This window comes from Sardina pilchardus, chromosome 18 (assembly GCF_963854185.1).
Source record: "Sardina pilchardus chromosome 18, fSarPil1.1, whole genome shotgun sequence".
NCBI classification, from domain to species: Eukaryota; Metazoa; Chordata; class Actinopteri; order Clupeiformes; family Clupeidae; genus Sardina; species Sardina pilchardus.
The window spans coordinates 5,643,755-5,660,023 of record NC_085011.1 but is presented as its reverse complement, the minus strand read 5'-3'; the positions used below and the strand labels follow the sequence as shown (position 1 = coordinate 5,660,023).

Genomic DNA, 16,269 nt, shown 5'->3' with positions numbered 1-16,269 from the left:
CCAGACTCACAGAATGGCTGGATGAACGGGAACAAGGTAAATATCGATTGTTTTGCTCGAGGGGAGGTGGAAAATGAGCGTATTTCCAAAAATGGCGGAATATCCCTTTAAGGTTACCAGTCTTCCAGATACTGTATGTAGCTGGCACTGGAATAACGGTTTAATGCAATTACACATTTCATCAACCAAAAGTCTGTTTGACTTCTCTTATTTGACCTAATTGTATGCATGTCATTAAGTGAAATGTTAAAACTACACTTGCCACTATGGCAAAGTCCTGCTGTGCAAGAAAGAGACAATGCATGAATTGCTGCATTTTATTATTTCAGTCACTTTTATACATCATTAAATTCCTTTCAAAGACAAAGGGGGGTGTACACAGGTACAATATCAAAACGTCTTCTCCCTGGGTGCCATGTTTGCTCAGAAGGGGACTTAAAATATTTCTTCGATGATGTTGCATTTATCTTTCAGTAGTACATAAAGAGAGAAGGTCAAAACAGTATGAGAGTCCAAGAGAGAGAGACAGTCCAAGAGAGGAAGAGGAGGAAGAAGAAGAAGAAGAAGAAGAAGAAGAAGAAGAAGAAGATAGAATGAGTTATTTCCCTGTCATTTCTTCTAGCTACATACAAACAAAGGCTGCAGTGATTCGGGCCTAGCTTGTACTAACATTGTCTGAGTTCCGCTGCCGCAGCTTTTGCTAATTTGGTCCTACGCAATGGAGTCCCTGGGATCGCTCGCCTGCTCCCTCCAGCGGGCGGGGGTGAGCCTGGCTGAGCGCTGAGTGCCACACAGGTGGGGGTCGGGGGGTGTAGGAGAAGCTCGGGCCTACGGGGAGATACGGCGACGGCCATGCCTTTGGTGTAGCTGAAGAGCACACGCAATACAGTGACCTAAAGACTACTTCATCTCCATCGCTTACAAGTACAACAAATGGCAGTGTGGGTTTCATTGATTAAAAAAAGTCAGATTAGCAAAGTCTGCTATTTCTAACTTTACTTTTCTCAGGATTCTTCTTTTTTTTATTTATTTATTTATTTATTTGGTATGCATTCATGTACTCATTAAAAATGAGTGGAGATGGGAAGCTTAATGTGATTAAGGAGCTAAACCCGCTTGAAATAAACTAGCTGTTCAGCATTTGAGGGAGAAACTAAAACGTGTCTTTGGGTCGGGTTAAATGTGTACCGTAGAAGTGACCATGAGGGTCGGTCATGAGATGTGTGAGAGTGACCACGGGAGTCAGTCGTGAGATGTGTAAAAGTCATTCATCTTCTCATACTGCTGCCCAGTGTACAGTACAAACTCACGGCATATAACCCTTGTCATGTTTTCAGACTTCCTAAAGAAAAGCAGAGGTGAGAGGAAAAAAGTAAGGAGGTTACTTTCCTTATCCGACACATGTAAGGCATTTGAATAACATCCCTGCCATTAAAGGCAGAACCGTCATATTATGGGACAGACATCTACAGGAGAACAGCATTTTTGCAGACTAGTCGCCTCTACGCAAACGCTAGAATCACAGGTTCCGGCCGTTAGGGAGGGTCACATGACCCCATCCGCCTCTTTCTATGTAAACACACACAAGCTTCTGTTAGCCAGGAAACACGGTGCAGTCACCCACAAGCAGGAGGTTCTACTGAAAGAGTTTCACAGACATAGCAAGAAAAAAATTAAAACAACAACAAGCAGAGAAACATAAGGAAGCAAGTCCATTCAGAAGACAAAAAAAAGTCAATGTGCTTTAAAAATAACATTTTCATTGCATTCTCTCAAACATTAGTCAAAATATTTTTTTGTTTTGTTTTGTTTTGTCGTTCACACCTATGTTACATTCTGGAAGCCAAAGGTTAAGACATTTTGTTTTGTTTTTTTGTTTTTCTTAGCTTCTTTTAACTGTTATCGAAGAGAAGAACACAAGGTTGCGACGGGCATGGCTATATTACATGAGTATGTGAGTATGAGTATGAGGTTTGAGATGGACATCATGGGAGCATGCTCAGAAGAGCCTGGCTTTCTTCTTCATGTCGTTACGCTTCCACAGCGGCAACCGATCAAACTCCTGGATCTCCATCCCAAAGATGTCAAAGAACAGCTCAGGAGCCAGATGACGCTGGAAAGCACAACAGAGAGAGAGACAGAGAGAGAGAGAGAGAGAAGGAAGAGAGAAAAAATATATATTTGCTGTGACAACAATTCATAACAATGTGACCAAAATGAGATCCAGTTTCTTCCCAGAATCTATCAGAGTGTTACCTCAAGCCTTGTCCTATCAACATCTCTCGGTAGACGAGTGCGCCCTCTGCTGTTTATCATGAGCATTTCATATGGATATATCTTTGAGAAGGAAAAGAACAACAAACGTTAGCTATTTTAACCAAACAAAGGTGGATCTTTCACCTCAACTGTTGTTACGATCAAGCTTCAGAGAGCACCAGTGGCCTTCGGCATTTCTGTGGGAAGCAGAGGACCATGAGGTGAGGTCAGGTGAGGGGTTCAAGCTGTGGATGGTGTGAGGGAGTGAGGGGGTGATGCAAGACAACAGTGCTTTGGAGGAGCAGATCAACAAAACATAATGGAACACTACCACCTTAAAGAGAAATTAACTTGTATTCTAGCCCATCTCGCTAATAACATAATGCTACTCAGAGTTTTCAGTTTTCAGGCCTGTTTTCACATTGGCCTAGATGCAAAGTGTTGTTGCTATTGTGTCATCTCTAATTACAAACATCTGAAATAAATGTCTACCTGTTTAGTCTTTAAAAGCTAGCCATAAACGGTGAGCACGAGGGGACAAACTAGCATGCACAGTGACAGCCCTAACAGATGGACCACACAGCCTCCTGGGAAATGACAGCTGAAATGCATGTTGCCCAATGGTTGAGCAGTGTACAGAATCATCATGTAGAAAAGAGGTAAGTTTTCATGGGTTGTCAATGGATTGGGTTATCTAAAGACCACTATTCAACAGACTATGACGTTATACAGTTCGCACTGTAAAGTATGACGAACAACATGTTTACTAGTAGGAGGAGAAAAATGTTTGGAGGTACTTGCTTTTGGCTCCAACATATTAGGCATTGATACTCCCCTGTCCATTCTTGACATGGGTGTATGGCCATCCTGCAAGAGCTATGGGGAAGAATGCACATATAGGTACAAGACAATGTATAGCAATGCGCACCCCTAGGGCCGCGACAGCTTAGCTAACATATTGCTTTTATCAGGACATAAAGTCACTAGCAGGAGCTCACTCAACTCACTCAACTGATTAGCCTGAGATAACATATCTATTATTTCACAAACTACAACAGGGTCGACATACTGTACATACAAACTTTTTAAAAATAACAATGCTATAGCTGCTTTTATGACACGGAGCAATCCAGTACAAGAATGAACTCTGCTTATAGGACAATCTGCATGACATTACTCGTGTTTCTTCAAAATCAAACAAATTATCTGTCCTGAACACTGCACACTTTATAAATCATAAATCATACAGCAACCACAGTGTTTGTGCATAAGAGAGACACATGCAAACACACAGGCACCATTGCAGACAGTGCTCCTAGTGCCATGCTTGCCCTGGTCTGTGTGCTGGCTCAGGTGGGTGGCCAAGCTACTATGCTGTCTGGGGGAAGTTCATATTCATGCCATCTGGGTACCACAAGCCAGCCTGACTCACCTGAAATTCTGTGAGAAAAAAAAAACAAAACAAGATTCATTCATTCTCTTAATAGTGAAATAATTTAATCAGGAATTATTGTCTGAGGACATCACGACAGATATCTACATATTATGCATTTTACAAAAATGTTAGAGCCATCAGCTACTAGTCAGTTCCATTGATTACAGCTTAAGCTAATTTTTGCAGAATACACTTGGCTTAGGGAATATTACAGTCACATGTCTGGTGTAGCCTGCCATTAAGTTCATCACCAATAACACTTATACACAACAACAAAAAGCAGCTGTTATTGATGGCACTGACCTCTGGCTCCACAGACGTCCCTGTAGCTGTTGTAGTGCGTGAAGTCAGTGGACTGCGGCTGCAATAAACAACATGGGGATTAAAAACCACATTATGAGCCATCCGTCAGGCAATGGAGCTTCATAGCGGTAAACTCACAGCTCCTAGTGTGTGTGTGTGTGTGTGTGTGTGTACATATGCACACTACCCCCATAAGGGTTAAATGCAGAGGAAAAATTCCGTCAGAACAAACAAGGCAACTTAACTTTATACATCACACAAAACATTATGATTGTGCATGCAATGGACATATTCTAAAACACATTTTCACAAACTTTCAGATTATGGATGTATGACAAATTCATTCAAAACTGCACTATTATATTGCACTACCACAACGCCGGCTCACCCGATGTAGTCCATTTCGGCCATATCCAGGCAGCGACGAGGTTTTAGATGGGGAGTTAAGATCTACCAGAAAAGAAACACAAATGGCATCAAAATCAACTGTGCACAGTTCAACTACAGACCACACAAGTTAAAATAAACTTCAGCCTGGGTTTACTTCAAGTGCGGGTATACTGAAATTCAATTATCTCAAATTTGATTTGCTTCTGCTACATCCAGTTGGCTGATGATGAACTGGGGGTTTCATCAGCAGAGGTGACTAAGGAGTCAGCATACAGGATGGATGTGGAGCAGCTGGCAGCATGGTGCAACAAGCACAATCTCTTCCCGAATATTGACAACACCAACAAAATGGTCAGTGATTTCAGGAGGGTCTATACAGAACCTTAAACCCCCAACTTCTTGGGAGCGCACCTGGCAGGTGATCTGACCTCCAGCAGTAGCCCCAAGGTCATAGTCAAGAAGGCCAGACAGCGACTGCCTTCATTCAGGCAGTAGGCTGAGTAAGCAGGCTACCCCTAACCCCACCCACTCCAGTCCTCATCACTCTAAAGGGACACTATTGAAAGAGCAACTGTATTACTGCCTGGTTTGGAACCTGCACAACCTGCATTAAAGAGACCCTATGCAACTTTTTCATAGTCATAAAATCGCTTAGAAATCGTTGTTTTGCTTGACTGACCAGTTTTTATCGAAAACAGTAATATTTCCTCCCGCCCCCCAGTGTCCCTATCCGCTATTGCAGCCTTGCCGTTTGTCCAGGAGGCGATCGCTCCTTGTTTACTTCTGGAAGGCTGAGACGCGTAAGGAACAAGAAGAACCACGCTTGCAATTTATATATGTATATATAGCCTATATATGTATAAATATACACGCTAAAGCTGTCAGGGAAGCTCTGCAGGGAAATATGGAAGCATAAAACGAGCAAAAACGAAAAGCGAAACCGAAACCGGAGATGAAATCGCCAATCCTGCATAGTTTCTCTTTAAAGGAAGATCAGCGTGGGAGATCACCAGTGTTCTTCTTCCGGTCTCTGAGAGAGATCTTCCACCAGCACTGTGTCTCAAGCATCAGTAGAGATCTGCTGCTGCCTGGCTTTCCTTCTCTCAGTAGGGAAGAGACAGTGGAGTTTCCTTTCTGGGGCAGTCAGGCTTCTTAACAGCTTTACACAGCAGGTTTTGAGGATCATGAACACTCCCCTTCACACTCTACTTTACCAGCTCACACACACTGAACTATTAACCACCAGTTATGCTAAATGCCCTTGCTAATGTCACCTCACAGGCTGCAGTATATTACCCATCAAAAGGAGCTTGAGGTTGTTTTGTTTAGCCATATAGAATTATTTAGAATAATGGTTATATACACAGATTCTTATTATTTCATTTTATTTTGATTTATTTTTCATTTAGATTTATGAACACTGTTGCTAGAGGAGAAACACTATACTTGATAATATGCAAGTGCATGACAAAATGACAATAAAAGAATCTCAAATCATGAATCAGGCTTTATTTTTCTTCTATTGAAGGCAGACAGATAAGCAGTAGCTGAAGGAGGGATGGTCAGTGGTGAACAAAGGGATGGTCTTTGGAGAAGGCAGAGATGGTCATTGGTGGGGAGAGATGGTCATTGGTGGAGGCAGAGATGGTTACTGGCGGGGAGAGATGGTTATTGGCGGGGAGACATGGTGATTGGTGGAGGCAGAGATGGCTATTGGCGGGGAGAGATGGTGATTTGCGGAGGCAGAGATGGTCATTGGTGGAGGCAGAGATGGTCATTGGCGGGGAGAGATGGTGATTGGTAGGGAGAGATGGTCATTGGTGGGGAGAGATGGTGATTGGTAGGGAGAGATGGTCATTGGTGGGGAGAGATGGTCACTGGTGGGGAGAGATGGTGATTGGTGGGGAGAGATGGTGATTGGTGGGGAGAGATGGTGATTGGTGGGGAGAGATGGTGATTGGTGGGAAGAGATGGTGATTGGTGGGAAGAGATGGTGATTGGTGTTTACCAGCATTGCAGCTGGCCCGCTGAGGGTCGTAGCGCTGGGCAGAGAGGCTGCGTGCGTGGCGCTCTCGTATCTTCTCCTTCTCCATCTCCTCCTTCAGGATCATCTTCCCCAGACCAGACTGGATCTGAAGCCACACACATTCAACAGCGTTAACACACACAGAACACACACACACACATCTCCTCCTTCAGGATCATCTTCCCCAGACCAGACTGGATCTGAGGCCAGAGGCATTCAGCAGCGTTAACACACACAGCTTTAACACACACTCGTTTAACAGAGATACTTAATACAGAGATTTAATAACACACACCAATTTAAACAGTGTGTGTGTGTGTGTGTGTCTGTTCTCTCACTCTGATCAACTGCTCCTCCTGTAGTTGTCTACGCTTCTGAAGTTCTTCCTCCTCCTCCTCTCTCGACTTCCGCCTGCCTTCTGAACCTGAGACAACAAGTATTGGTAAGCAGGCTTCAACAAATACATTATAGCACACACACACAGATAGAGAGAGAGAGAGATAGAGAGAGAGAGAGACAAAGCGAGACATAAACACATACACACACACACACACACACACACACACACACAAACATGAACAATACTGTGTTCTTTCATAGCATTGTTAAATACTACTACCCTAAACTCATCAGGAAACAATTATAATGTGGGACACAGGTGAGATCATGGACATTTATGCAGAGTGCAGCAACCGCTAAATATCATCAAACACACAATTGTCAAAATACTTATGAACAATAAACTCTCACATCATGAATGAAGACATTACAGGACAGACAGAGACAAGGTTGGATGTCAACTCACAGTCAGTAGTTCTATATTTTAAGGGAAGGGAAAAACTTTAATTGACACCGAACTAGATTTGTCTACATTTGGAAGGATCTACATGTTGGATTCTACTGTTTTTTAGTACGCATAGCATATTCAAGAAGAATGTTGCAGAAATACAAACTTCAGATATAGCCGAATCACTAATTACACTTTGTAATGAAAATATGTATAAATGTATTCAAGATCACAAGATGGTCCAGGTTCATTTCACCTTTATCATTTGCAATACTCATTTTAAGCCTAGTTATGTCCGTGTAGTTTAGTTTGAGATACAATGTTTACAGTGTTAGGAGGTAGCTTTGAATTAAAGTTTTGGTTGGTACAGTAGGTCTTGGTTGGATCTAGATCTACAGTAGGTCTTGGTTGGATCTAGATCTACAGTAGGTCTTGGTTGGATCTAGACCTATAGATCTTGACTGGTTCTATGTCTACAGTACGTCTCAGGAGAGTCTATACTCTAGTGGGAGATCAACAGCACCAGACGCGAGGTCAGCAGGCAGGCAGGGCAGGCAGGCAGGTACACGTTCCCGTTGAGTGGCCTACCTACGACAGCGTTGCCAGCTGGACATGACCAGCGGTCAGTGGGGTCTTTGCGGTCTTTGTGGTCTGTGTGGTCTGTGTCTATCTTTTCTGGCTCGTCCTGGGCCGGCGAGAAGGCGGAGGGGAACTTGGCCCATCTGATGATGTCATCAGCAGACTTGCTTTGGGCCACAAAGATGGCTGAATCTAGACGTGCAAATCCAGGGAACCAGGGACCAGAGCTATGAGACCACAATGCAACCAGGTGCCAGAATCTAAACTGGAGTGTAACACTAGCATATAGAGGACTCATGGGGATGCACTTTCGCCAAGGTCCTGGGAGGCTACCTTCCTGAGATAAAGCTACCTTTTACTCAACAGTTTCATATCAGGTGAGCTGTTTTGAGTGAAGAAGGCCAAGTTACAGCCAATATCTAGCAGGTAAAAGGCAGGTGTTAATCGGTCACCTGCCGATGGTCAATTTCAACAGGAAGATTAAGTGTTCTCTCAATACCTGATCTCTTGATCTTGGCTCAGTATTACAACCCCATTACCATGTTACTGTAATCATCATGCTGAACATGATCAGGAAGTGGTGTAATAACTGTAATTAATAAGCAACAAGTAGTAAGTCATTAGTAATTAGTAAGTAAGTAAACTCTGTTAGGGATCATTTGCAAGCATGCACTGAGAGGGCCCAGCCGTTGGCCATTCCCAACTGAAAAGCTAATTTTCTGCAGGATCATGCAGAGCAGTTAGCTTGTTAGCATTCAAGCAGTCTTAGTATTTATTACAATTGCTATGGAAGGGCTAACACATTTTTTAGCTTGATCATTCGCTTGTTCCTCTTCCGACCTTAGCAATTCACAGGGTTACTATGGAGCTATCGTTTAGATACTGTAGGTAGAAAACCACGTCCATATTTTTCTGTGGGGCTTCAGGATGGATATCAGAATCCATTATTCTTATAAGTTAGAATGAGTTTTAAACAGAATAAGACTGTTTGGTGAGAGTCAAGGATAATCATTTAGAATCTACTTTGAGCATTTTTTTTTTTTTTTTTAAACAAAATGTGGTCATAACTCAAGCACAAAAACACAACTTAATATAAGCTATATTTTAGGTAATAGAATTTATCTTTAGTTAATTCAGACATCTCTAGTTTCCTGTGTGATGTATGCTGGCATATTTTGGTGTCAAACACTTTATCAAATGAAATATCAAATGACTTCACATGATACTTACATAAAGACATAGTTGATGTTAAAATGTTGTGCATTCAAATTGGCATGGAGTAGAAAAAGAACAGAAACCAAAAAAAAAAATGTATGATTGACAAACACAGAAGTCTAAAATACATTTTTGGTGGTTTGGTAGATTGTTCAAGAAATACAGTATGATCATTAGTGAATAGCCCAATTCATTACTGGCATCATACGCGTCTTATACACTTTTTATGTCTATTACATCTTTATGGTTGAGAGGATGAAATATCTGTTTATCATCAATTTCACCCAGTTTAAGAGATGACTCAGTATGGAGATTACTGTAATGTCTCAGAACCAATGGGGAAATACTGCCCCCTTGTGGAGCTATATGTCCAGTCCAAGTCATCAAGCTAGACTGGAAGGCCACATTTAAAGTCTAATCAGTGGACTGTCCTGTACAGCAGTGAGCAATACGCATAAGCCTTTAAGAAAAAAGGACGCAAAGCACCTGCTTTACATTAGCATACAATAAATATGTATGTTTCTGTCATGTCATTCCAGATGTAATGACATTTTATGACCTGAGAATTTATGAATGAAAGAAACATGATTGTTGACATCCACAAAAGCACATCATAAGCTAAGGCAGGGCACATGCTACATTTCATGAAGCTACTGCAACAGAACTCAAGTCCAAACTAAATAATAATAATAATAATATAAAATGGCTAAACTCGCACATCTGCACTATAATATTTGCAGCAAGAAAAAAATGGTTACTGTAACATATTTTGCAGTTCACACATGCTATATTGAGAATAAGCTTGTAATTGGCTATACCGTGTTGCTTGTAGATGGGTGGTTTTCGGTAAATGTTAATCCCCTGATCTAGAAGGGAAGAAATGCAAAACATAGTTATCAAAGCTTATTACAAATATACTAGTCCAGCAAACACGATGTGAATAGAACCATCACAGCTTCTGTGCATTATGTGCAAACTTGGGCACTGTCATCAACTGGACCTGGGAAGATTCAGCCAACAGAGATAACACAAGCACACCAAACAGAGGTCAGTGCAGGACTGTGAACGCCATGCTTAAAAGAATTAGTCAACTCTTTGGGAAATTTGCCTATTTGCCGTCTAGCCCAGAGTTAGGAGGATACTTCTCTCTGTGTCTGCAATAGCTCAGTCTGGCATAGTTAGCTTAGATTACCACAATTTACTGGAAGTGGGATACAACTTAGCCTATAGCTCTGTTACAGTATGTATAGGCTAGCTACAGGCTAACTATAAAGTCAGTGAATTACGCTAAGCTAGACTAATTGTGTCAGACCAGGCTACTTCATACACAGACAAGAGAAGGGTATGTATGTATCCTGTTATCCTAACTCTGGGGTAGATGGCAAATAAGACATTTTTTTCGAAAAAGTTGCTGTGTTCCTTTGAGATCCAACTCTTCCTCATAACCAACTGCCCAGGTTTGAAATGACCACAGTGGATTTCTCGCAGACCTGTGTATCTTTGTTGGTGGGATGAAGTGCTGACAAATCACTCAGGCCAAAACTTCCTGTGGGTGGCTACAGAGACCTAAAACAGCCACATGTGCAAATCGTTGTGCAGTGTAGGGGAGTGTGAGTCGAGAGAGCGTTCAGTGCAACATGCCAACAGCTATTTTATTCCAGCATTGGTGCGGAAAAATCATTCTACAATCTAATGAGTCCCTATGGTCATCTAAATAAAAGAAAATACGCTACTGTCTACAGTAAGTTTACAAGCCCTTCAGAGGAGCTGCAAACACGTTGGAATTTGGTACCAAGAGCAGATTCATGAGAGAGCTGCACTGTGAATGAATTAATGAACGAATGAATGAATGAACGAATGAACGAATGACTATGAATGAGTGAATGGGTGAATAGACCAGTGGATGGGGATAGCGGCGAGCAACAGAGACAGGCAGAGGTGCTCAAGTGGAGGCAAGCGGCAGTGGCGTGCTACGTGTGACATACAGTTCAGTAGGTGCTCTATACGACCACTCTATACGAGGCGCTACGGGCGTGTGTTCCGTCTCCTACCTGGCAGGTGGAAATGTTTAGGGGTCAGGGAGAGAGGCGGGGTCGAGGGACGGCTGTCTGACCAATGGGAGGAGAGCGGAGAGCTCCGGCCGCTGGAGGTCTCAGTGCCTCCTCCAATCAGAGGAGCGGAGATCAGAGGAGAGAAGGACTTCAGACAAGGGGGTAGGACACTAGGGGACAGTTTAGGACATGGCCCAAGGGGGTAGGACACTAGGGGACAGTTTAGGACATGGCCCAAGGGGGTAGGACACTAGTGGACAGTTTAGGACATGGCCCAAGGGGGTAGGACACTGGGGGACCGTTTAGGACATGGCCCAAGGGGGTAGGACACTAGGGGACAGTTTAGGACATGGCCCAAGGGGGTAGGACACACAGTTTAGGACGCGGCCCAAGGGGGTAGGACACTAGGGGACAGTTTAGGACGCGGCCCAAGGGGGTAGGACACTAGTGGACAGTTTAGGACATGGCCCAAGGGGGTAGGACACTAGGGGACAGTTTAGGACATGGCCCAAGGGGGTAGGACACTAGGGGACAGTTTAGGACATGGTCCAAGGGGGTAGGACACTAGGGGACAGTTTAGGACATGGTCCAAGGGGGTAGGACACACAGTTTAGGACGCGGCCCAATGACGAGGGTAGAGAAGTAAGGATACTAGGGGGACAGTGTAGTATAGCCCAATGACGAGGGGAGATGATGTAGGATACTAAGGGACAGTTTTGGGTGTTTCTCAATGACGAGGGTAGAGAAGGAAGGATACTAAGGGATGGTTTAGGATGTGGTCCAGTGAGGAGGGTTGTGAGAGAAAGAAGCTCTTCCTGCAGGTGAAGCAGGAAGTTGGGGTAGGTAGATCTGAATTTTAGTACAGCGGGAAGTCAACTGGTGTGTCCCAAAAAGTGTTTCCATAGGCAAAACAGTCTAGTCGTGCTTCAGAGTAGGTTGTTTTCATGTTTGAAAGGGGTCAAGGATCATCCAAGTGTGAGATCATGCTTAGGTCATGTCATCAGTGGAGTTTGAGATTCACATCTTGTTTGCTTAGTCAAGACCAAATGCTTCTGACAAATGACCAAGACTCTGACCATCACTTTTAATGGTACTCAATGCTGTTTGTAATGTTTTATGATTGAAGCTAACCAAATGAATACATAGCCTAATATGGGCTATCCAAAATGGCAATACTCCAATCGTGTTGAAGTATACTGTAGCTTGTGATCGTCTTTCTCAGAGATGGAGAGATGGGCTGAGAAGGTGCTGCTTTTTTCATGGTGAAGTCTGTTAAAACCACTGAATATATATATTTCTTCAATAGAACAGACCAAAGCCTTAACCCATACACACAAACACACACACACACACACACATAGGACTCACCAGGCCGATGAAAATGCTGCGGTGACCGTGACAATGTTGGCGTGTAACTATGGCGATTGAAGACAGGCGAACCGATTGAGCCCTGACTGGTGGATCTCTGGATGATGCGTTCCCTCAGGTCATAATAACCCTGAGAGACAGCCGAAAGGAATGAAAAATTAGTACACTTCACTGAGCCCAGTCAGGTCATGTAGCTTTGACCGAGTCAGATTATGTCAACTTGTAGAGTCATGTTCATTTATATTATATATTTATGGGCCCGAGTGCCCACAGGGACCCAAGTTCGAATCCGGCCTGCAGTCATATCCCGATCCCACCCCATCTCTCTCTCCCACTTGCTTCCTGTCTACTTCTTCACTGTCTGATTCTAAAAAAGGCCAAAAAATATACTTAAAAAAAATTTAAAAAAAAAAGACACTACATGTTGACATGAGGTCACTTATGCAGTGGACTAGCCCAGCATCGTGACCAAAACACAATGAAGTCATACTATTGCAGATATGGATTCCCTCTAGCCTCTCTAGAGAGTTCCCCAAACACAAGAGTGTAAGCATTGCAAGGAAAACTAAATCGACTAAGGCTCTGAATGTATGTAGGCCTATGTATGTACAGTATGTACAGCGACTCTCTTGCCGGAGTGCATAGCCAGTTTGGGTAGCGCCAGCATACTAATGTACATGGCCTTCACATACTGTATGTATGTATGTACAGTATGACAAACGTATATATATATCTTTTGACACTAAATAATACATAGTCACATATAGTATTTCGCTACCGTAAATATTAAGATCACAAATAAAAGTGCTGCCTCCTGCAGTGTGTCCCTTCCTCCCAGACGGAAGCCATTTGTTGGCCTATGTGCATATGCTTCACTCACCTCAGCTGATGGAGTGGGTGACATCGTCCTGGATGACTGAAATATTATTAAAGAAACAATATTGGCTCTGATTATCACTCCTCTCTGGGCAATCTACTATAACACATGTTTCTTTATCCATCATCTAAGCTCTCTTATAAATCAATAGCAAAAGGACTACATACTGTAGTTTAATTCAATTTCCACTCAGAGAGATACAGAGGCATTAATGATAGAACTATAATTAGAACTTTCAACATGCCATTTCATACTTTATCTGCTACTTGCACTACTGCTTAGATTTTTATTTTATTTATTTGCCCTTTATTTTACCAGGTGAGTGCCATTGAGACCTTTAGACTCTTTTGCAAGGGAGCCCTGACAAGATGTAAAGGTGCATTTGTTGTACTTTACTTGTGCAACAACAATACAGTTGAATCTAATGCCATCCAGTCTAACTGGGAGACACTTTCTAGTGAAAGATTAAAGCTTGACTTACTCGGTCATCAGGCAGGGGGGAGCGCTCTCGCCTGGAGGGGTGCAGCTGTCAACACAAGGCACAGTAGGCATGACTCAGCGATGCCTCAACCATGACAACACAAGGCACGGTAGGCATGACTCAGCGATGCCTCAACGATGACAATGCATTTCTCATCTTAAGGCCATTTTTCTCACAAAAAAAGATTTTAGCAGATGGCATCATAATTTACTAGAAATGATGTTGAAAAAGTTGTCTAATTGTTCACAAACAAAGTTGGAGTTGTTTGAGGGTTCAGATGTGTAAGGTCAGGGGTCAAGCGTAGAGGTCAAGAGGTCAGACTGAGGTCGGGTGTGACTCACATAGATGGTGTGACCCGGTGAGATAACAATGCATTTCTCATCATACTGTCTACTGATGCAGGGACTTCACTTTTGTTTGCACTTACCAGCAAATGATTCAGACAGGTCTCATGTGTCATGCTTCAAATGGTTTAACAACACATAGTGAATGTATGCGTGATACACTCAGACGTATGTGCGGCAGAGCACACAAATGCTTTCAGCGAAGGTGGTTAATCTGTCTGACACCCACACACGCACACACACAGATAGAGAGAAACAGACACACACACACACACACACACACACACACACACACACACACACACACACACACACACAGACACACACACACACACACACACACACACACACAGGCGGTTTACCTCTCCCACACTCTCCTGGCCCTCCTGCCTCTCCTCCAGATTGGTGGTATAACTGGGTTCATAGGTTATCAGGTCTGGACGCTCAATGTCATAAATGGCTTTGACTTTAGGAATGGCTGCTAGGTCCCTGTAATCAAGGATTTCATTGTCTACTTTTGCCTACAAGGGAAAGAAGATACACATTCACAAGACATAAACAAACTAGCATCACTGTACAAACACACTCAGAATACCTACTGTACTGTACTAACACAAAAGCTATTAAAACTGGTGACTAACATCCTCTTGGGAATCTGGGTCAGGACAACAACCCAGTATACTAAAACAAGCAGGGGCAGAGGAATATATACTATAAGAGTAAATAAGGGGCGGAAAAGTCCAGCTTCAGAAAGTACAAATCCAACCATGTATTGGTTCTACCTGTCACTTACTGTAACACAGGATTAGAATCAGCTGGTTTAACTGAATGGTTGGCACAGATATGTGGTAGGACTTGTACTTTCTAAAGCTGGACTTTTCCACCTCTGAAGTAAATATGGAAACACATTGATCATGTCATATATCTAGATATATTTAAATATAACTTTAAAGGCCTACTACCTGATTTTGCATTCATTTCAAGTGCACAAACTAGAGTAGATTAATCTCATGACACATGAACAAAGTGTTTTCTGTGGTGTTCTATACAACAAGGACAAACTAAGGCCATTTATAACATTTCGCTAGACGCAGTGAAGCTGCTTTTCACTGTAATATTGTAGGCCAGCACTGGCACACTGCATTTCTGCTCTCATATGGCAGTTGTACAAGAATGAATAAAATGTCAAACACTGACTACAAAGTAAAGGAGCAACGTGATGCAAAACTATTTGAAGGTTCACCAAAATGCACACGGCATGAAATGCCATTAAGCTTCCTTCCTTTCACATGGGAATTAAGCCTAATCCGGAAGCCTGGCAAAGGTCCACTCAAATACTCTTTTGATGAACTGGACTTAACTCCTGTCTGGCATGACAGGCCAAAGGGCACGTGGCTGGACAGGACTAACTACTCTGCGTCTCTTGCAGGGCTCACAGCTACACATCAACTGTGTGTGTCAGCAGAGTTATTCCACACAACGCAAGTGGCAACAGTGGAATAAGCGGGATAAGGGACTTCACGCCGTGCGGTTATTCAAAGTTAATGCAATTTTCTAGATGCTTTGCGTCGGGCCGTTTTACCGTCTAGAATGTGCATTAACTTTGTATAACCGAACGGCATGTCGTCCATTATCCCTTACATATTCTAAACCAGAAAGGTAATGATTGTAGCAGTTTTCCCAATTGTCAAAAACTACCTGTAGCTTGTTGTTTACCTTATCATGGGCCTGATAGAAACACATTTCAATCTGCTACATGTCTTGCACATACAGCAGAATTGAAAATTAGATGTACCGCAAAGTGGCACAAAATATGACAGCCATTCAGTCCTGTATATTCTCTCCTCAGATGGCATCATAATTTACTAGAAATGATGTTGAAAAAGTTGTCTAATTGTTCAAAAACAAAGTTGGAGTTGTTTGAGAGTTCAGATGTGAAAGGTCAGGGGTCAGGTGTAGAGGTCAATAGGTCAGACTGGGGTCGGGTGTGACTCACATAGATGGTGTGACCAGGTGAGCCCGGTAGGCTTGAAGCAGGTCTGGAACAGATGCTCTCAGACGAGGAGCGTGTCGGCTGTGGAAGAGGGAAGAGATTAGAACCCCAACAAATGTCCAAACATCCTCTCTGTGGCACTATACACGTCGTGGAGCAGACAC

At 42.9% G+C, this 16,269-nt stretch overlaps 1 protein-coding gene across 1 annotated transcript in view; it reads right to left on the bottom strand.

Annotated features, from left to right (window-relative positions):
- Positions 1-303: 303 nt before the first annotated feature.
- ablim1a (actin binding LIM protein 1a) overlaps positions 304-16,269 on the bottom strand; it is a 48,179-nt gene continuing 32,213 nt past the window's right edge. Inside the window, exons 9-23 of the mRNA XM_062519967.1 lie at positions 16,109-16,186; positions 14,475-14,633; positions 13,769-13,813; positions 13,291-13,326; positions 12,411-12,540; positions 9,810-9,857; positions 7,786-7,968; positions 6,749-6,834; positions 6,393-6,516; positions 4,383-4,444; positions 3,995-4,052; positions 3,689-3,696; positions 3,058-3,132; positions 2,257-2,337; positions 304-2,113 (exon numbers count right to left, since the gene is read on the bottom strand). Coding sequence (XP_062375951.1) covers positions 2,000-2,113; positions 2,257-2,337; positions 3,058-3,132; positions 3,689-3,696; positions 3,995-4,052; positions 4,383-4,444; positions 6,393-6,516; positions 6,749-6,834; positions 7,786-7,968; positions 9,810-9,857; positions 12,411-12,540; positions 13,291-13,326; positions 13,769-13,813; positions 14,475-14,633; positions 16,109-16,186 — 1,287 coding nt within the window. The 3' untranslated portion in view covers positions 304-1,999. The remainder of the gene's footprint in view (positions 2,114-2,256; positions 2,338-3,057; positions 3,133-3,688; positions 3,697-3,994; positions 4,053-4,382; positions 4,445-6,392; positions 6,517-6,748; positions 6,835-7,785; positions 7,969-9,809; positions 9,858-12,410; positions 12,541-13,290; positions 13,327-13,768; positions 13,814-14,474; positions 14,634-16,108; positions 16,187-16,269) is intronic.